A 23,073-nucleotide genomic window follows, 5' to 3' on the forward strand; every position below is an offset into this window, starting at 1 on the left:
TGAACAGAGTTAACACTTCTACACAAGTCTGAAGAAACGCTATGCTTGTTCAAAGTTCAAAATTTCTTCATGGTTTTCAAATTAGTAAACATAAACAAATTTCCCTCAAATTTAGTCAAAAAACACAACTGGAAAACAGCCTTAATAAAACTCTATCCAAAATGCAAGATTCGGGAGATTCCCAAGGCATTCTCCAAGTATGAGAAGGGGAAAGGAAATAAACAGGGATCGAACAGGGCCTATTAGGGACTGTGGGGGCAAGGTGTGTTTGAAACTAGAGGACAATGGCAGAGTGTTCACTTCATATCTGTCTTTACTCAGGAGGTGGAGGGTGCAAGTACAGAATTCGAGAAAGGTGGACTGTGAAATCCTTGAACCGATTCATATAAGCAGCAAAGATGTAGTAGAGGTTTTTGTAGGTTTATATGTGGTCAACTACCCATGTCTGTTTGAGTTGTGACCTGGGAGATGAGAGAGGAAATTACAAGGGCCCTGACCCAAATTTTCAAATCATCTCTAGCCATAGGAGAGGCGCCAGAGGACTGGAGGACAGCTAATGTGGTTCCACTTCACAAGAGGGGTGGCAGAGATAGACCAAGAAAGTAAAGATAACTGAGTCTAACCTCAATGGTAGAGAAACGTTTGCAGAAATTAGTGAAGGAGTATTATTAATCTCCATTTAGGGGAGAGACAAGACTTGAACAGGGATAGTCAGCATGGCTTTGTCAGAGGGAGGTCCTGCCTAAGAAATCTTGTGGAATTATGAGGAAGTACTGAGGATAGGGCAGTTATGTAATTTATATGAATTTCAACATGGCGTTTGACAAGGTTCCATATGACGGACCGATAAAGGTCAAAATACATAGGATTCAGGGAAACTTGTTAAGTTGTATCCAAAATTAGCTTAGGTGACAGAATACAGAGGATGGGGTGGTCAAAGGCTTTTTGTGTGACTTGGGCCCAGTGTGCAGTGGCTTACCACAGGGGTCACTGCTGGTCCCTTTTTTTTTGTGATTTTCATAAATTATGTAGATGACAATGTGGCGCATAATAAATAAGTTTGCGATTGACACAAAGATTGGTTGGGTAGTTGACAGTGAGGCCAAAGGTGTTAAGTAACAGAGAGATAGATTAGTCAGATGGTCTGATCGTTGGGATCTGACCATCTGATGAATTTAACCCTGGTAAATGTAAGGTGATATACTTTGGAAGAAGGGAGTATTCAATGAATGGTATGCCACTCGGAAGCTGAGAGGAAGGGAGAGATCTTGGGTGCTTGTCCACAGATCCCTGAAGATGGCAGGTCAGGTTAACAGTGTGACAATACTATGGCTTTAAGACATGCATTTTGTCCTGGTTCCTTTTAGGCAGAGATTGGGGTCAGGTACTGAGCAGCCTCTGAGAAGATAAACAATTTGAGGGGCCTTGAGGGTTGTTTTTAAAAAAATGTTGGAACAACAGAAACAGCCCAAGTGGGTGTGGTCAAGCACCCATCGATACAGTCAAGAGTGTGGTACTGGAAAAGCACAGCAGGTCAGGCAGCAGCTGAGGAGGAGAATCAACGTTTTGTGCATAAGCCCTTAAACAGAGAGAAGGGGAAATGAGGAAGCTAGTGAAATCCACATTTATCCTGTGTGATTGCAGAGTCCCAAGGTGGAATATGAGGCGTTCCTCCTCCAGGCGTTGGGTGGTAACAGTTTGGCGGTGGAGGAGGCCCAGGACCTATGTGGCTGTGGTAGCGAGTCTGCTTGAGGACATGGCTGAAGAGTATGTTGCTGGAATAGCGAGTTCCATCCACAGAACCAGAATCTTTAGCCCAGCTTTCAGCAGTTGCTGTTGGGGGTCTGGAAGTCAAAGCTATTTTTTGTCCCACTCTCAGTCACAGCTGAAAGCTGAGGTTCTCTGCCTGCTACAGGAGTGCATGTGAAACAAAACTATTTTCTCAATTTGCCTTTTGCCAAGGGTGTAATTATGGGATGTTATTATATTGGTACAGCTACAGTTTAGTAGTAAAATAATCTATCATTCTGTTGCTGTCCAATAAAATTAAATGATTCCTTTTTGCTTTTTCTTTTGTTGTATCTTAACTATAGTATTTGAATAAATTGTCTTTTGAATAACATTAAGTAGTTTGACCAATCAAATTGCACCTGCAACACAGCACCTCACACTTACACTTCAAACAAGAAAAAGTTAGGCTCTGCCTTCTTAATATATTTTGAGGGGGGGGGGGGGGTCTGGTCTGGTTCATGACAATAGGGTGGTTAAGGAAGCACTTAACATCCTCAATTGCTGCATAGATTAGAAGTCATGTTGGAGCTGCACAGAACTTTAGTGAGGCCATACTTGGAATACTGTGCACAGTTTGGGAGTTTTGGTTACAGCTCTATGGGAAGGATAGATTCCACTGAAGGGGTTGCAAAGGAAATTCACCAGGATCTTGCCCGAGATGGATGGATTTCAGCTATGAAGACTGGCTGGATAAGCTGGGCTTTCTTCAGAGCAAAGAAAGTCAAGGGGCAGGAGGGGGTGGGGGTGGGGACCTGATAGAGGTATACAAGGAGGGCACGGAGAAGGTGGATAGAAATTATTTCAATGGTCAATAATTATTAAATAAAAGGCAGTCAGGTTAGATGGAATTTAAGGAAAAGTCTCCCCCACCACACAGGGTGATAGAGGTCTGGAACGTGCTGCCTGGGGGGGTAGAAGAGGCAGGAAAATCTCACAACCTTCATAAAGAACTTGGATAAGCACTTGAAGATAAGCATGTAACATTCAAAGCTATGAGTTTAGTCTGGGCAAGAGGGACTAGCGTAGTTATAAGTATATACTTTTGGCAGTATAGACTTGATGGGCCGTAGGGCCTCTTCTAGACAGTATGATTAGATTAGACTTACAGTGTGGAAACAGGCCCTTCGGCCCAACAAGTCCACACCGACCCGCCGAAGCGCAACCCACCCATACCCCTACATTTACCCCTTACCTAACACTATGGGCAATTTAGCTCGGCCAATTCACCTGACCCGCACATCTTTGTGACTGTGGGAGGAAACCGGAGCACCCGGAGGAAACCCACGCAGACACGGGGAGAACGTGCAAACTCCACACAGTCAGTCGCCTGAGTCGGGAATTGAACCCGGGTCTGCAGGCGCTGTGAGGCAGCAGTGCTAACCACTGTGCCACCGTGCCGCCCATAACAGCCTATGATAAGGCTGTTACTCAGACGTCATCAAATAAAGTCCACTTTATTACACTGAATTTTAGCATATTCAAATTAGTGTCTTTGTATCAAATTGTAAAATGTGATCCACAGGGTGAGGTTATCTGTTCAACAGCAGTTGAAACTCTTACCTATGCTTTTGTTAACTGCATATCTGACTATTCCAACACACTTAACACATCCAGAACTCTTATGCCCATTTTCCAACATATACCAAGTCTCATTCACCCATCATTTTCTCACTGACTTAATTGGTTCCTGGATGAGTAATGCCTCAATTTTAAAATGCTCATCCTGGTTTTCAAAGCTACACCTCATTGATCTCTAGTACCTCCCTCCCCCAGCCCCACAACCTCTCAAAATAACTTCACACTTCTTAGTTTATGTATCCCTAATGTTAATCACTTCACCATCAGTTGTGCCTTCAAGTGATAAGCTCAAAGCTCTTGAATTACCTCCTTAAACCTCTCTGGTACACTACTGTTTTCCTCCCTAAAATCACACCTTAAGACGTACTTTATTCACCAAGCCATTTGCTCATCTGTCCTCATATCTCCTTACATAGCTCCATGTTAAATGATGTTTGATAATACTGATGTGACATGCTTTGGGAACACTACACTACATTAATTATAAACAACAATTACATTTGGAATCTAACAGAACTGAACTACTCAATAATTTCTTCCTCTTCCAATTCTATGTTTTTTCTTTATTTCTAATGCTTGACAAAGTACATGAAAATGATTCAATCTTTGGGATCCATCAACATTCTTTAAGAACACTGCAACTTCACTCATTTTAGCTCGCCATCAGAAATGCTCAGCTAAATTATGATCGGAATTAGAACGTAGTCTAACAGAAACCTATTAATCTCTCATTCATATTCAGAATGTTTTCATAATTAAGTACAAAGAAAACTAACTAGAAGATGATTTAAAGAATCAGGAAGTTCTAATTGTACCCTTCTAAATTAGAGTTAAACAGCTTGATGTTTGCAATTATAAATCAACTGTTGGCCAACGTTTATCTCACCTTTCTCAATTTCTCCACGTTCCAGGTAAGGAGTGAGAAAGAGGGGTTTCCCAGGGTCTACCACCGAGGGTGTAGAAACTTTGACACCATTAAACATTTGACGGAGAAAAGTAAACCTTCCAGACATCCAGCATGGCTGAATGGAAACGAGTGCAATGACAAATAGCCGTGTTTGCCACATCCTAAAGCCAAACGGACAGAGAGGTTGTTTAGTCTTAGGAAAAAAATGCTTCACATTTCTCTGTGTAACGGAGCTGCAATGTGGTAAATCAAATTGTTAGTTAAACAGCCAAATACAAAACAATTAATCTTATTAATTGTAAACTAAATAATGGGTGCTTTATAAATCAACATTAACAAAGATGACATACATCTATCAGTAATTATATTATTGGATTAATAATCGCCCCTTCCATTCTGTTTAAAGCATTCCTACTGTACAGGAATCAATCGCTGCAGTGAGACTTCATCAGTTATGAATTGCATGACTTCAAACATATTGTTGATATGAAATGAATTCATGGTAAGTCAATTCCCATGCTTTGGTGTTGTCATTGAGTCAGAGCCATATAGCAGGAAAACAGACCCTTCGGTCCAATTACTCCATGACGACTGTGCTCCCAAACTAAATTATTCCCACCTGCCTGCACTTTGCCCTGTCCCTCCAAACTTTTCCTATTCATGAACGTATCCAAATGCCTTTTAAATGTTGTAATTGTACCTGCATTCACCACTTCCTCTGGAAGTTTGCTCCAGACACTAACCACCCTGTGCAAAAATGTTGCCCCTCATGTCCTTTTCAAATCTTTCTCCTTTCACCTTAAAGATATGCTCCCTAGTTTTGAACTCCCCCACTCTAGGGAAAAGACCCTTGACATTCACCTTATACCCTCTGCAAGATCAATCCTCAACCTCCTAATCCAATGAAAAAAGTCCTAACCTATCCAGCTTCTCCTTATATCTCAAAACCTTCAATCCCAGCAGCATCCTGATCAATCTTTTCTGAACCCTTTCCAGTTTAATAATATCCTTCATATAACAGAGTGACCAGAACTACACACAGTACTCCAGAAGAGGCCTCACCAATGTCCTGTACAATGTCAACATGATATCCCATCTCCTACTACTCAAAGGTTTGTCATACAGTGCATGCTCTGCCCACTAATATCTTTGGAACCATTTTATTTGCAAAGGGCAGTGGTTGCTCACCATCGTCCTCTAGTCTGAGGGCAGATTTAGGTAGCACGTACCTAGTTGACCGCAGCCATAGCAAAAAACTGACCCTACGTGTTAACATTATTCTGAACTCCATGCGAGGCTATCTAGCCAACGGAACTAATCAGCCTCCGTTACAACACTGGATAGAGCAGTAAAAGGTGAGACTTAAATTGAGACATTAAAAATCAACAATGTGAAAAATGCCAGAGGAAATAATAACATGCAGCTAGAAATCACTTTTTTGGACTGAGTAAGAAGCCTTCTCTTCTAACCACTAAAATAATGTATTTATTGTTTGTTAACAAGTCAGCAATTAGTATGGACAGAGACATATGTAGCAGCTGCTTAAGACCAACACTTTTGGTATGTATGTGACATGATTTCAGCTCAGTTTTCTTAACACATTGAGCTAGAATTTACTGTAGCTGTTCAGCATTCTTTAATCATTAGATTCAATGATTCTCGAGATTTCCATGATTTTATTCTGCACATAATTGCCATGGGAGCTGGAAATGGCACTACACTCTCTACAGGGGATCCAGGATCTGCGTGAACAGAACAAATAACTGTGCATCTCTGGAATCGTCAGACTGAAGTACCTTAAATGAACAACAAAGTCTGAATTAGGATATGAAAGTAGTAAATTCAACATCAGATCAGATACTGAAAGGGAACTAGAAGAAAAAGTAGGACTGAATTAAGTGCAACTATATAAGAATTAGAAAAGAGAGGATTTTTTTTTAAAAAAGTATATACATCTATAGTCATAGAACCTTGCATGTGAAACACATTCCATATCCAGCATCTTGGGATAGAAAACCTGGTCACAACCTTAATCATGTCATTGCAGATTGATGATAGTCATCTTTGAGAAGAAGAAGTAATCAGAGGCAACTTTAAAAACGGCAGCTGCGGACTACAATTCATAAAGACCCAAGATGTCAGACTGCATAAGGGCACAGGGCGGATTTCCCTCTCACTTCAAACACCATCATGGTCTTGTGTGCAACACTGCCTTTCTTGGATGATGTTGGGATGGGGGTGTGTGGTAGGAATAATGTTGGACTAATCCTACCACATTCACGTTCTCCTATTGTATTTGTGTAGTAACGTTTGTGCTGCAGACAAAATCAGAACAAAGGTCAATGTAGCAGTATTCCATGGCCGTTCCTGTCAGAGTCGTTCGAGTCCCACTGTAGGAGGACTGCATTAAACTGGCATTTGTATGTAATGTGAATGCTGACTGCTCCTGACTAAGATATTGTACTGTTTCTGATGTTCCAAAGTTTACCGAAACTGCAACCAATGAATCCAGCCATAACAACAGGTCATCATTAATGAGATATTGATAGGTGAACAGAACGACAGCAAATTGAGATATTGTGGGAAAATGTGAAGTCATTCATTTTGAAAGGGAGGACAAAAGAATAGTATTATTTAAATGGTGTAAAACTGCAACACAGAGAGACCTGGCAGGCATGTGTGCACGAAATGAAGAAAGCTAACACATAGGTACAGGAGGTAATCAGGAAGGCCAGTAGAATGTTGGCCCTTATTACAACTGGAGAAGGTGCTGGTGAGACCACATCTGAAGTACTGACAGCAGTTTTGGTCCCCAAATTGAAAAGGTATCATTTCATTGGAGAGAGTTGAGAGAAGGTTCACCAGGGTGATCCCTGCTATGTAGGGATTGTCTTATGAGCAAAGGCCAAACAGGTTCAAACTCTGCTCACTAGAGTTTAGAAGAATGAGAGGTGATCCCTTTGACCAAATAGGCCTCTTAAAGGGTGTGACAGGGTAAATGCTGAGAGAATGTTTCTCCTCGTGGAAGAGTCAAAGACCAGACAGCATAGTCTCAGAATAAATTTCTGGGCGCCAATTTAAGGTTGAGATGAAGAGGAATTTCTCTCTCAGAGGGTTGAGTCTCTTTAGAATTCCTTGCCACAGAGAGCTGTGGGGGCAGTGTTCCCGTGCATATTTGAGGCTGAGATAGATAGATTCTTGATTAGTAGAGGAATCAGGGATATGGGGAAAGGCAGTAAAGTAACACGAGGCATGTCAGATTAGCCACGCTCCTACTGAATGGTGGAGCAGCTTTGAGGGGCCAATTGATCTACTTCTGTTCCTATTCCTTATGGTCGAAGCACTGGACCAGCAACAGTCTTCAGCAGAAAGAGCTGTAGCTGAAAGTCCCCTCAGGTGGTGGTATAGGAGGGCCAAAGTCCAAAAACTCAAGCATAAAGTCTGTTTCCTCTTCACAGATGCTGCCAGACTTGCTGAGTTTCTTCAGGAATTTCCGAACGTATTTGTTTCAGAACTCCAGCTTCCGCAGTTATTTGTTTTATTTTTAAAGTTTGTGCAGCTGGCTATTTCTCAGAATCAACTGGGGACCTGTGCAGGATCTCTCAACCCTCAATCGTATCAAGATTGTTACTGACACAATTTGTGCCAGATTACACCAGCTCATTTCTATTCCCCAGTGACTAGGTCAGTATTGCAGTTTGTGACATAGCCTTACCAACATCACTGGCTTCCTCTAGGGCTTGACATGACAGACTATGATGTCGCATTGAGAGCGCCATACTCTAATGCAATTGACCCCACCTCCGTTCCATGAATATACAGGCCATCACAATCACATCTTGGAAGTCTGTACCAGGTACCCCAGGAGCTGCCATGACACTTATATCCTTGAGAACTCTCATGTGCCTACTTCATTCCAAGGTTTGGATGCTTTACAATGAGAAACAAACAATGAGAGCAAGTATAGATATAATGCAGCCCATTCAATGCCACATAATCCTACCATTCTATGATCTGCACAACTGAAGCAGGCAAAGTGCTGGGAAAGTGGCAGCAGTCTTCAAAGGAGGAAGATCGAGGGCAATGATGGGTGGTACGTCACCTTCAGCATGATAGAGCCCAACAATGTCAGGTACAAAGTCCTATTGATATGCGTTGGGTGCAGTATCATCTAACTGTAAATTCATTGTTGGAAACGCAAACAGACCTTGCTCATTCCCAGAAAGAAACACACCTTCTTTGGTGTTTCTTCGCTTTTGCTGTTGTTGAACAAAAGTGAATGGTTGCAATAGTTTGAAGGCATTCCAACATGTGACACACCCACACTGCAAAATGAGATGCTGTTACATGATGGGGCGTGTTAAGGAAAGACTAACACGCCCCTTAATAAGGTTGTAACATAGTATGGTGTTAAGGAGAGGTAACCTGCAAAACCTGTAGCTGCAGTTTACAATAACTGTCAATTAGACAGGTGATGTCAATAATATGGCAACACATTTATGAATGCAAGCTTGAACTTGTAATGAAGTATCAGCTGGGCCACCCGTGTGCTCTCAGCAGCGTTTCTTTATTAATCCCCACCCAGTGCGTGCACTGCCAGGGGCAATTCCTGTCATTGGGTTGAAGTTATGGTTTAGGAACCTAGACAGATCTGGAATGTTGTTCAAAAGACACCAACATGGGAATCCCGAATGGTAATGGTCAGCTGTGCCCTGCATGACATTACTCTGGAAATGAGATCAAAGCTGCAGCAGGATGAAACATTAAGGATAATTCTGAGGAGGTCAAAGAATCGGATATGCCCAGGATGTCTGCAGCCAATCACCGAATGTCAAAGAAGCCTCATCCAGACATAGTTCCTGAATGCAAGAATCGTGACAAGATAGTGTTGAAGCCACAACACCATTCCCCTGCAAACACCAAACCCCCCCTCCCCGAAACAATCTCAACATAAATCATTCCAATACCATATCCAACCCATTTGCTCACCCTTCACTATGACCATAATATTTCCCCTAAAAGGTGCACCTCTATTTGGCAGGCAGGGTGAATCATAACAGGTTTGGCATAAGATTCATAATTCTTAAACACGTTCAAAATGTGTTACGCCGGTCACATCGTAACAATCACCCTGCAAATTCCTCTTTCCCTGTATATTTCCTATTGCTCCTGGGTGATTCTACACCCTGGATTCAGCAGATTAGACATCTGACATCAGAGATGCTTGTGCCATATAGCCAGGCTTTAAGAGTCGATGGTGCCACCAAAGATTGCCCTGCTCTACATGTATGTGTGTAGGAGCAGCCACTGGGCTGCCGGGAGCAGCCAAGTAACAGCCAGTGGGGATCTGATCAAGCGAATTGATTTGTGGAGAAGGGGGGAAAAGAATGGGGTAGCTGAGGCAAAGTTTACACGTCCATTTTAAATTGCGCCATCTTCCCTCTCCCGGCTGTTCCATGCTTCCCACAAACCAGGAGCTGGACAGCATTGCGCACACAAGACGGGGCTTCCCGTCACCTTGTTTGAAGTTGTGGGCCACATATACAGGTCATTGGTCAGAGAGAAAAACACTTATCAGTTGCCTTCAGTATCCGATGCTCCAAGTAAGTGGGCTTACTTTAGAAATCCTTCAATTAACAACCATGGATCGTCATCATACCTACATTCTGTGACTAATCAGGAGACTAGAAAGGGGAATGCTAATAATAGAGTCAGACCTCAGAGATGTACAGCATGGAAACAGACCTTTCAGTCCAACCCGTCCATGCTGACCAGATATCCCAACACAATCTAGTCCCACCTGCCAGCACCCGGCCCATATCCCTCCAAACCCTTCCTATTCATATACCCATCCAAATGCCTCTTAAATGTCACAATTGTACCAGCCTCCACCACTTTCTCTGGCAGCTCATGCCATACACCTACCATCCTGTGTGTGCAAAAGTTGCCCCTTAGGTCTCTTTTATATCTTTCCCCTCTCACCCTAAACCTATGCCCTCTAGTTCTGGACTCCTCACCCTAGGGAAAAGACTTTGTCCATTTACCCTATCCATGCCCCTCATAATTTTGTAAACATCTATAAGGTCTCCCCTCAACCTCCGACGCTCCAGGGAAAACAGCCGCAGTCTGTTGAGCCTCTCCCTGTAGCTCAAATCCTCCAACCCTGGCAATATCCTTCTAAATCTTTTCTGAACTCTTTCAAGATTTGCAACATCTTTCTGACAGGAAGGAGAACAGAATTGCATGCAGTATTCCAACAGTGGTCTAACCAATGTCCTGTACAGCCGCAACATGACTTCCCAACTCCTGTACTCAATACTCTGACCAATAAAGGAAAGCATACCAAACGCCTTCTTCACTATCCTATCTACCTGTGACTCCACTTTCAAGGAGCTATGAACCTGCATTTCAAGGTCTCTTTGTTCAGCAACACTCCCTAGGACCTTACCATTAAGTCTATAAGTCCTGCTAAGATTTGCTTTCCCAAAATGCAGCACCTCGCATTTATCTGAATTAAACTCCATCTGCCACTTCTCAGCCCATTGGCCCATCTGATCAAGATCCTGTTTTAATCTGAGGTAACCCTCTTCGCTGTCCACTACACCTCCAAACTTACTAACCTCCAAGTTAGTGTCATCTGCAAACTTACTAACTGTATCTCTTATGCTCGCATCGAAATCATTTATGTAAATGACAAAAAGTAGAGGACCCAGCACTCCACTAGTCACAGGCCACCAGTCAGAAAAACAAACCTCCACCATGACCCTCTGTCTTCTACCTTTTTGAGCCAGTTCTGTACCCAAATGGCTAGTTCTCCCTGTATTCTGTGAGATCTAACCTTGCTAATCAGTCTTCAATAGGGAACCTTGTTGAATGCCTTACTGAAGCCTATATAGATCACACCTACCACTCTACCCTCATCAACCCTCTTTGTTACTTCTTCAAAAAACTCAATCAAGTTTGTGAGACATGATTTCCCATGCCCAAAGCCATGTTGACTATCCCTAATCAGTCCTTGCCTTTCCAAATACATGTACTTCCTGTCCCTCAGGATTCCCTCCGACAACTTGCCCACCAACGATGTCAGGCTCACTGGTCTATAGATTAGATTAGTCCTATAGTGTGGAAACAGGCCCTTCGGCCCAACAGGACCACACTGACCCTCCGAAGAGTAACCCACCCAAACCCCTTTTCCCCTCTGACTAATGCACCTAATTGACAATTTAAGCATGGCCAATTCACCTGACCTGCACATCTTTGGACTGTGGGAGGAAACCGGAGCACCCAGAGGAAATCCACGCAGACACTGGGAGAATGTCTGTATGGAATTTACACAGTCACCCGAGGTTGGAATCGAACCCAGGACCCTGGTGCTGTGAGGCAGCAGTGCTAACCACTGAACAATCATGCCATGGTTCCCTGGCTGGTCCTTACTACCCTTCTTAGAGTGACACCATGCTAGCCAACCTCCAGTCTTCCAACACCTCACCTGTGACTATCGATGATACAAATATCTCAGCAAGAAGCCCAGCAATCACTTCTCTAGCTTCCCAGTGTTCTATGGTACACCTGATCAGGTCCTGGGAATGTATCCACCTTTATGCGTTTCAAGACATCCAGCACCTCCTCCTCTGTAATATGGACATTTTGCAAGGTGTCACCATCTATTTTGCTACTTTCTATATCTTCCATGTCCTTTTCCACAGTAAATACTGATGCAAAATACTTGTTTAGTATCACCCCCATTTTCTGCGGCTCCACACAAAGGCCGCCTTGCTGATCTTTGAGGGGCCCTATTCTCTCCCTAGTTACCTTTTTGTCCTTAATGTATTTGTAAAAATCCTTTGGATTCTCCTTAATTCTATTTGCCAAAGCTATTTCATGTCCCCATTTTGCCCTCCTGATTTCCCTCTTAAGTATACTCCTACTGCCTTTATACTCTTCTAAGGATTCACTCGATCTATCCTGTCTATACCTTACATATGCTTCCTTCTTTTTCTTAAGCAAACCCTCAATTTCTTTTGTCATCCAGTATTCCCTACCAGCCTTTCCTTTCACCCTAACAGGAATATACTTTCTCTGGATTCTTGTTATCTCATTTCCAGCCGTCCCTTTACCTGCAAACATGTGCCTCCAATCAGCTTTTGAAAGTTCTTGCCTAATACCATCAAAATTGGCCTTTCCCCAATTTAGAACTTCAACTTTTAGATCTGTTCTACCCTTTTCCATCACTATTTTAAATCTAATGGAATTATGGTCACTGGCCCCAAAGTGCTCCCCCACTGACACCTCAGTCACCTGCCCTGCCTTATTTCCCAAGAGTAGGTCAAGTTTTGCACCTTCTTTAGTAGGTACATCTACATACCGAATCAGAAAATTTTCTAGTGCACAATTAACAAATTCCTCTCCATCTAAACCCTTAACACTATGGCAGTCCCAGTCTATGTTTGGAAAGTTAAAATCCCCTACCATAACCACCCTATTACTCTTACAGATAGCTGAGATCTCCTTACGAGTTTGTTTCTCAATTTCCCTCTGACTATTAAAGGGGGTCTATAATATAATCCTAATAAGGTGATCATCCCTTTCTTATTTCTCAGTTCCACCCAAATAACATCCCTGGATGTATTTCCAGGAATATCCTCCCTCAGCACAGCTGTAATGCTATCCCTTATCAAAATAACTACTCCCCCTCCTCTCCTTCCTCCCTTTCTATCCTGGAACATTAAGCTGCCAGTCCTGTCCATTCCTGAGCCATGTTTCTGTAATTGCTATGATATCCCAGTCCCATGTTCCTAACCATGCCCTGAGTTCATTGGCCTTCCCTGTTAGGCCTCTTGCATTGAAATAAATGCAGTTTAATTTATTAGTCCTATCTTGTCCCTGCCTGCCCTGACTGTTTGATTCTCTTCTGTTCTCAACTGAATCACTCTCAGATTGATCTCTTTCTTCACTATCTCGCTGGGTCCCACCTCCCCCCCCTCCCCCAACCTTACTAGTTTGAATTGTCTTGAGCAGCTCTAGCAAATCTCCCTGCCAGTATATTAGTCCCCTTCCAATTTAAGGGCAATCCAACCTTCTTGTACAGGTCACTTCTATCCCAAAAGAGATTCCAATGGTCCAACAATGTGAATCCTTCTCCCATATACCAGCTCCTCAGCCATGCATTCATCTGCTCTACCTTCCCATTCCTGCCCTCACTAGCTCGTAGCTCCAGGAGTAATCCAGATATTACTACTCTCAAGGACCTCCTTTTTAAATTCCTGCCTAACTCTCTAATCTCCGTTCAGAATCTCAACCTTTTCCCTTCCTATATCGTTGGTTCCAATATGGACAATGACCTCTTGCTGGCTCCACTCTCCCTTGAGAACATTCTGAACCCTCCCCGAGACATCCTTGATCCTGACACCAGGGAAGCAACACACCATTCTGATTTTTTGCTGCTGGCCATAAAAACCATACAACACTAGGTTATAGTCCAACAGGTTTATTTGGAAGTCCAAGCTTTCGGAGCACTGCACCAGGAGTTAGGCTTTCCGATGTCATGGCAGCATGGAGCATCATGACAGCCCATCCGGCTTTCCTGTGATCTGTAGTTAGAGGTATTGTGAGTTTTTATTAAAAGGCCCTGTTTCCTGTTTGGCACAAGGTGGAGATGTTCTTGTCAAAGTCAAGGTTTCCATTTTCAGTACCTCGCAGTCATCCTTGGGATGATCTTTTAATCATTCTCCAGGATTCTGATGATCCATGTTACCTGCCCATCAATGAAACGCAACACTCTGAAAGCCTGTATTTCAAAATAAACCTGTTGGACTATAACCTGGACTTGTGCAATTTTAACTTGGTCCACTCCAGTCAAATATCGGCACCTCCTCCTCATAGTTTAAGCAAACAACGAAATTTGCAACTGACCTCGGAGGAACCTGTGTGGGAGAGCTCACAGCACAGGAACAGATAAGTGCATAGTTAAATATAACCATGCTATAAATCTACAATAGTGAGAGGAGTGGGGTTTTTTTTATTATACGTGTTATTGACATCTGTTTCTTGATTACATTTTAACAATATAAAACTTAAGTACTAAGCTAGGCTGGAGCAATGTTTTTTTTAAAGAGCAGGAAGACTGCTATTTTTTGGGTCTGTAGATTGTTGAGAAGAAAAATGGCCTTTAGTCGAGTGGTCTGCTCTTCCTGTTGGATATGGGAGATTAGGGAAAGTTCCCATGTTACTGATGATTATGTCTGCAGGATGTGTCTTTGGTTACAAATCCTATCAGATCACATGGATCAGTTGGAGGAGCAGTTAGAGGTAATGAGGAACTTACAGGAGTTAGGGGGGTGTGATGGATGGCAGTTATAAGGGAGATAAATCACAGATAGTCAGGTAGAAGGTTGACTTCCAGGAAAGGTTGGAGGGGGAGGCAGGTAGTGCAGGAGTCTCTTGTGGCTATTTCCAACTCAAACAAGTATGTTGTTTTGGAAAATGTAGGAGGTGAGGGACTTTCAGGGGAATGGAGCGCACACAGCAAGATTTCTGGTACAGGGACTAACTTTAATATATGAGAGGTACATTAGGTTCAAAGTGATTGATTGTGTTAGGGGACTATCTAGTCAGAGGCACAGACAGACGTTTCTGCGCCCAGCAGTGAGAAATCAGAATGGTGTGTTGCCTCCCTTGTACTAGGATCAAGGATATCTCAGACAGAGTACAAAATATTCTCAAAGGTGAGAGGGACCAGCAGGAGGTCTTTGTACAGATTAGAACTAATGACATCGGAAGGGAAAAGGATGAGATTCTGAAGGGAGAATACAGAAAGTTCGGCAGCAATTTAAAAAGGAGGTCTTTGAGAGTAGTAATATCTGAATTACTCCTGGTGCTGCAAGCTGGTGAGGGTATGAATAGGAGGATAGAGCAGATGTATGCGTGGCTGAGGAGCTGGTGCAGGGGAGAAGGGTTCACATTTTTAGACCATTGGAATCTTTTCTGGAGTAGAAGTGATCTGTACAAGAAGGATGGATTACACCTGAATTGGAAGGGGATGAATGTACTGGCAGGGAGATTTGCTTAAGCTGAAACACCCACTTCACACCTGCCTTTAAAAATAAGAAAACATTAGTGTCTAGGCTATCTTCCTATGTTATTTTGAGGTGATCTGGCCTGAGCCATAACAGAGGGAAAGTGAGGACTGCAGATGCTGGAGATCAGAGCTGAAAAATGTGTTGCTGGAAAAGCACAGCAGGTCAGGCAGCATCCAAGGAGCAGGAGAATCAACATTTCGGGCATAAGCCCTTCTTCAGGAAACGTTGATTCTCCTGCTCCTTGGATGCTGCCTGACCTGCTGCGCTTTTTCAGCAACACATTTTTCAGCTCTGATCCATAACAGATCCCACAACTAATGGATCAGATTCACGCTCTGCAGTCCTGTCACATCCAAATCAAGAACAGTGTTCCCTGTAATAATCTTTCCCAAAGTACACACATCCAACATCTGTGCATGATGGAGGCTTTGACTTTCAGTTTCAATGTGTTGTCTCGTCAATGGAACCTTCAAGCAGCTGCATGGCCAAGCATCTTATAAGGAACTTTTGTTTCATATTCACAACCAAACAACTCACTGGAAGAGAAGGCTTCTCAAAGTTAGCCATCAATGATGGGGGAGCCCAGCACACTCTGCAAAAAACATGGCTGAAGCATTTGCAAGCATCCTGAGCCAGAAATGCCAAATGATAATTCACCTCAGTCTCCTCCTAACGTCTCATCAACACACATCAGACTTCAGCCTATTTGACTTCTCCATGTGAAATCAAGTAATAGCTTAAGGTAACGAGACACTGCAAAGGCTCAGAGCCTGACAACATTCCAGCAACAGAACTGAAGACTTGTGCTCCAGAACTAGCTCATTCCTTGCCAAGCTGTTGCAGCACAGATACAGCACTGGCATTATCCAACAATGTGGAAAATTGCTCAGGTATGACCAATTACCACCCCATCAGTCTATTCTCAATCAAAGTGATGGAAGGTGTCATGAATAGTACTATCAAGTGACACTTAACTGCTCTGGGTTCAGCCAGAGTCATTCACCTCCTAACTTCATCACAGCCTTGGTTCAAACATAAACAAAAGAGAGGAAGGGAGGGTGACTGCCCTTCATGTCCAAAGAGCATCTGACCAAGTGCTCCACCAAGGAGACAGTGCAAAACTGGAATCAAACCCCTCCATTTAGAGTCATACCTGTCACAAAGGAAGCTGTTTTCAGTTATGGAAGTCAATTATCTTAACACCAGGACATCTCTGCAGGAGTTCACTGCTGGCTACACAATGTCCAACATTATTTGCAATTCCACAGACACTGAAGCAGTTCTTGTCCACATGTAACAAGTTCTGGACAACATTTTGCCTTGGGCTGATAAGTGGTGTGACTGTTATATGTCACATATATGCCAGGCAATGATCATTTCCAACACAGTCAATCTAACCATTGTCCCTTGACATTCAGTGGTATCACTATCCTTGAATTTCCCCATTTTCACCATCCTGAGGGTTATCACTGACTAGAAACTGAATTTGACTAGGCTAGGAATTCTGGATTCCTGACTTTTTAAAACCTGTCCACCATCTAAAAAGTACAAGTCAGAGGTGTCATAAATACACTCCATTTGCCTGGATGAGTCAATTTGCAAAAAAACACTTAAGAAACACCATTCAGAACAAAGCAGCCCTCTTGACTGGCAATCCTGTCTAACGCCTTCAGCATTCACTCACTTCACCACTGAGGCAGTACGTATCATCTACAAGATGCACGGAAGCAACATATTGAGACTTCTGTGACAACAACTTCCAAGCAGTCTCTATAACCTAGGCAGACAGAATGTGGAGGAGTCTGTGTTGGACAAAGTTACAAAATCACACAACACCAGGTTATAGTCCAACAGGTTTATTTGGAAGCACTAGCAGGAAATACATGGGGACATTGCCACATTCAATTTCTCCACCATCCTGTCTTGTCACAATCTCTGGGTCAAAATCCTAGAACTTTCTGCCTAATATTACAGTGTATGTAGCTACACCACATGGGAGTGCAGCAGTTTAAGAAGTCAACTCACCACCGCTTGCTGCAGGACTTGTCAAGAAAGGCAATAAACACAGGCCAAGGCAGCAATGTTCATTCATGGATGAATGAAAAGTCTAAAAATTTGCATTAGACATCTGAAACAAGATCAGTCGTCCCAAACAACAGCAAATTCTTTATTCATCCTGAAGCGTGGCTGTTTCTTGCATTGATACAAATTCACTGGAAACAGATTGTGCACAGTTTGTTTTCAAATGTGTTTTTGTGGTAACTAAAAAAACACAGGGGAGCTTAGCAAAGATTTCAAAGTTGTAAAATCAATTGTACTGGAGCTAACTAACTAAAACCACGGAAGTTTCATGGATTTCACTTCGCAGTTAAAAGTTGTAATATCAGATTCTCAAAATCCTCAAAAAGGTTGGATTGTAATCATGGCACCATCAGCACTGCACAGCTGGACAAACAAGATAACATTGTTCTAATAACTCTAATACAAGCCATATTTGGAATAAGAGACGATCGCAGTAAGCCAATCTTTTGTACAAAACTACTGATGCCTTTTTCTTTTACTCCTAACACTTAATATTCATAGCTCTGTCTAGTCTATGGGGACTTTGCATAGCCAGGTTTTAACTGTAGTACCATAGTATTCATGGTACATCGACTGCGATGTGCAGGCAAGATTCTGTGGCATTTACAGCTCTAAGAAAATACTAACAAGTATTTAAACAAGATTTAAAAGCTGCTGTTTTGGTAACCAAATAGTCTCAGGTTTTTTTTAATAAGTAAACATATAAATGTTCACCCATCAAGGCCCATGCTAACAACAGTTATTCCTCGTGCATATATTGAATCTATAGCAGGTTCCCTCAAGTGTTTCATTCATAACCAGTTAATCAAAACGTGCTTATTTTAAAAAAGGCTGAGTTTAACCAATGCAAGACTTAAAAAATTGCCATCCCTCCAGAATATGGAATTGGTCTCCTTTACACCAGCTGCTAACAAACCAATGGAGGAATGCTCTCCTAGAGGTGGGCACCGCAGGGTGTGGAGTGTTTTATTTCTCCCTTTGATTCAGTTTTGATTTAATCCCTGCCCTCCCTATCACCTTTTTGATTACTTAGGCATTGTGCTTTGTTGAGAAGGGCTCTGCTTGTCACTGGCCAGTCAGGTCTTTTTTTTCCCGTGGAGGAGTATAAATAAAGATTTCTGCACTCGCTGTTCTTCAGCGTGTCCTACACCTGCGCATACACAACAGACGGGTTCTGGGGAAAATAAGCACTACCGCTGTTTGGCTATAGTGTGATTAAAAAAAGGATGGAGAAACTTTTCTTATGCTTTCAGTTCATACCATACCCTGGCTGTCTTGGTCTATGGATCCTGCTAATTGTCTGGCACCAAAGATGCAGCTGCTTGCATTTCTAATAAAGTCGTGTTAACGGTGGAAGGAGCTGCTGCAGATTTCAAAGCGTACAGGAGAAAACTAAGGCTAATCTAGAAATTTATATACTGTATTTAAGTGAGAATTGACAGGAGCATAAAATTGAAGCCCTAATCTTTATTAAAAGGCTCAATAAATCTTAACACTCTTGAGAAATACATTGTAAGAAAAATAAACTTCAAGGGAAACGTAATTTAATTTGCATTTTGCTTTTTGAAGAGTTTGGAATTAGGAAAAGTCGTGTTGGAATTTACACAGTGCCTTTCATGACCACCAGATGGGGTTGCACATTAGCTCAGTGGTTAGCACTGCTGCCTGAAAGCATCAGGGACCTGGGTTTGATTCCAGACTCGGACAACTGTCTGTGTGGAATTTCACATTCTCCCCGTGTCTGTGCGGGTTTCCTCCGGGTGCTCCGGTTTCCTCCCACAGTCCAAAGATGTGCAGGTTAGGTGAATTGGCCATGCTAAATTGCCCACAGTGTCCAGGGACGTGCAGACTAGGTGGATTGGCCACAGGGAAATTTTCGGTAGGGAAGTGGATTTGCATGGGCTGCTCTTCAGAGGGTTGATGTGGACTTGATGGGTTGAATAACTTGCTTCCACACTTTGTAGGGATTTTATTCTATGCCCCAAAGTACTGTACTTCCATTTAAGTACTTCTGCGGTCACTGATAAGCATTTTAAAGCAACCGATAGGTTATGACACGCCTCTAGCGCAGGTGGGAATTGAACCGGAGCTTTCTAGTCCAGAGACCACAACATGTTGGAGCAGAAGTAGGCCATTCAGTCCATCAATTCAACTCCACTTCTTTCCTGCCTTTTCCCCACAATGGATGTTAGCTATCAACCAGTGCATTTAACTGTTCTTTGTCTCGTTCCCTTCTTAAATAAAGGTGTTACATTGACAATTTTCCGGAATCTACAGATTCCTGGGAGATTACTACCAGTGCATCCACTATTTCTGTAGCTGCTTCCTTTAATATCCCAAAATGCATCACATAAGGTCCAGCAGAAGTATTGGTTTGTGGCTCCATTAGTTTCCCTAGTACTTTATCTCCAGGGACAGTCAATGTATCATTTTCTATCCTCCTTTTGCTCCTTGAGTGTTTAACAATTTTGGAATGCTTCCAATGTGAAGACTAAAGCAAATATTTGTTCAACTCCCTATTATTATTTCCCCAGCCTCATTCACGAAGGGACAGATGTTCACTTGGGCTTCTCTCTTCCTTTTTATACATTGAAAGAAGCTGAGAGAGAAGGTCACTACCGCTATGCCACTAGTCCTTTTGTAATTTCTCCATCTACCACGGTGAATACAAGCCCATATGCCAAGAGCATTAGCCTAGATCCCCGGATTACTATTACAGCAAAATGACTATCACCTTCCTTTATGTAGTCACAGATATAATGTAAGAAATGCAACCACCAGTTAGGGCACATCAAATAGCCACAAAGCAATGTAATAATGACCAGGCATTCTGTTCGTGTAATACTGATTGAGGGAGAAATATTAGACAGGATTCTGGGGATAGCTCCCCTTGTCTTTCTCAAAACAGTGCCATGGGATCATTAACATCCGCTCCAGAATCAAAGTGAGGCCTTGATTTCATGTATCATCTCCAACAGTATTGCACAGGTATATCAGTCTTGAATTTGTTCAAAACCTGGAATGGATTTTCACAATGGAAGCCTGTGACTCAGAATGAGATTGCTGCCAACTGAGCCAGGATTTTAATTCAAAGCCATGACCAAAATAAGGATTAAAGGTAAATAGAAGAAAAAATTGTTTTAAATAATGTAGTCATAGAGATGTACTGCATGGAAACAGACCTTTCAGTCCAACTTGTCCACGCCACCCAGATATCCCAACCCAATCTAGTCCCACCTGCCAGCACCCGGCCCATATCCCTCCAAACCCTTCCTATTTATATACCCATCCAAATGCCTTTTAAATGTTGCAATTGTACCAGCCTCCACCACATCCTCTGGCAGCTCGTTACACACACACACACACACACACACACACACACCTCTGCTTGAAAAAGTTGCCCCTTATGTCCCTTTTATATCTTTCCCCTCTCACCCTAAACCCATGCCTTCTGGTTCTGGACTCCCCGACCCCAGGGAAAAGACCTTGTCTATTTATCCTATCCATGTCCCTCATGATATTACAAACCTCTATAAGGTGACCCCTCAGCCTCTGATGTTTCAGGGGAAAAAAAAACAGTCCTAGCCTATTCAAACCTCAGCCTATAGCTCAAATCCTCCAAACCTGGCAACATCCTTCTAAATCTTTTCTGAACTCTTTCAAGATTCACAACATCATTCTGAAAGGAGGGAGACCAGAACTGCATGCAATATTCCAAAAGTGGGCTGTCAATGTCCTGTACTCAATACTCTGACCAAGGAAAGCATACCAAATGCCTTCTTCACTATCCTATCCACCTGCGACTTCACTTTCAAGGAGCGATGAACCTGAACTCCAAGGTCTCTTTGTTCACCAATACTCCCTAGGACCTTACCATTAAGTGTATAAGTCCTGCCAAGATTTGCGTTCCCAAAATGCAGCACCTCACATTTATCTAAATTAAACACCATTTGCCACTTCTCAGCCCATTGGCCAATTTGATCAAGATCCCGATGAAATCAGAGTTGGTCTTCTTCACTGTCCACTACACCTCCAATTTTGATGTCATCTGCAAACTTATGAACTGTACCTCTTAAGCTAACATCCAAATCATTTATGTAAATGACAAAAAGTAGAGGACCCTGCACCGATCCTTGTGGCACTCCACTGGTCACAGGCCTCCACTCTGAAAAACAACCCTCCACTACCACTCTGTCTTCTATAATTGAGCCAGTGCTGTATCCAAATGGCTAGTTCTCCCTGTATTCAGTGAGATCTAATCTTGATAATCAGTCTCCCATGGGGAACCTTCTCGAACACCTTACTGCAGTCCACATAGATCACATCTACCATTCTACCCTCAATCCTCTTTGTTACTTCTTCAAAAAACCTCATTCAATTTGTGAGACACGGTTTCCCAAACAGTATCCCTAATCAGTCCTTGTCTTTCCAAATACATGTACATCCTGTCCCTCAGGGTTCCCTCCAACAACTTGCCTACCATTGATGGCAGGCTCACTGGTCTATAGTTCCCTGGCTTGTCCTTACCACCTTTCCTAAAACAGTGGCAACATGTTAGCCAATCTCCAGTCTTCCAGCACCTCACCTGTGACTATCGGTAATACAAATATCTCAGCAAGAGGCCCAGCCATCACTTCTCTAGCTTACCACAGAGTTCTCAGGTACACCTGGGGATTTATCTGTTTTTATGCATTTCAAGACATCCAGCACTTCCTCCTCTGTAATATGGACATTTTTCAAGATGTCACCATCTATTTCCCTACATTTTATATCCTTCCATATCCTTTTCCACAGTAGATACTGATGCAGAATACTCATTTAGTATCTCCCCAATTTTCTGTGGCTCCACACAAAGACCGCCTTGCTGATCTTTGAGGGAGAAAGTGAGGACTGCAGATGCTGGAGATCAGAGCTGAAAATGTGTTGTTGGAAAAGCGCAGCAGGTCAGGCAGCATCCAAGGATTCCTGAAAAAGGGCGCATGCCCGAAACGTCAATTCTCCTGATTTTGAGGGGCCCTATTCTCTCCCTAGTTACCCTTTTGTCCTTAATGTATTTGTAAAAATCCTTTGGATTCTCCTTAATTCTATTTGCCAAAGCTATCTCATGTTCCCTTTTTGCCCTCCTGATTTCCCTCTCAAGTATACTCCTACTTTCTTTATACTCTTCTAAGGATTCACTTGATCTATCCTGTCCATACCTTACATATGCTTCCTTCTTTTTCTTAAGTAAACCCTCAATTTCTTTACTCATCCAGCATTCCGTATACCTACCAGCCTTGCCTTTCATCCTAACAGGAATATACTTTCTCTGGATTCTCATTATCTAATTTCTGAAGGCTGCCCATTTTCCAGCCATCCCTTTACCTGCGAACATCTGCCCCAATCAATTTTTCTAAGTTCTTGCCTAACATCTTCAACATAGGCCTTTCTCTAATTTAGAACTTCAACTTTTAGATCTGGTCAATCATTTCCCATCACTCTTTTAAAACTAAGAATTATGGTCACTGGCCCCAAAGTGCTCCCCCACTGACATCTCAGTCACCTGCCCTGCCTATTTCCCAAGAGTAGGTCAGGTTTTGCACCTTCTCTAGTAGATACATCCACATACTGAATCAGAAAATTGTCTTGTACATGCTT

The 23,073-nt window shown here is 42.6% G+C and overlaps 1 protein-coding gene across 2 annotated transcripts in view; it reads right to left on the minus strand.

The window, feature by feature from the left end:
• The window catches only part of cpvl (carboxypeptidase vitellogenic like), a 105,135-nt gene that overhangs the window by 75,872 nt on the left and 6,190 nt on the right, over nt 1–23,073 (minus strand). For both annotated transcript variants that reach the window (XM_060825362.1, XM_060825363.1), the window contains exon 2: nt 4,256–4,437. In XM_060825362.1, the coding sequence (XP_060681345.1) occupies nt 4,256–4,436 (181 nt within the window). In that variant the 5' untranslated portion in view covers nt 4,437. The remainder of the gene's footprint in view (nt 1–4,255; nt 4,438–23,073) is intronic.

Source organism: Hemiscyllium ocellatum, chromosome 5 (assembly GCF_020745735.1).
Source record: "Hemiscyllium ocellatum isolate sHemOce1 chromosome 5, sHemOce1.pat.X.cur, whole genome shotgun sequence".
NCBI classification, from domain to species: Eukaryota; Metazoa; Chordata; class Chondrichthyes; order Orectolobiformes; family Hemiscylliidae; genus Hemiscyllium; species Hemiscyllium ocellatum.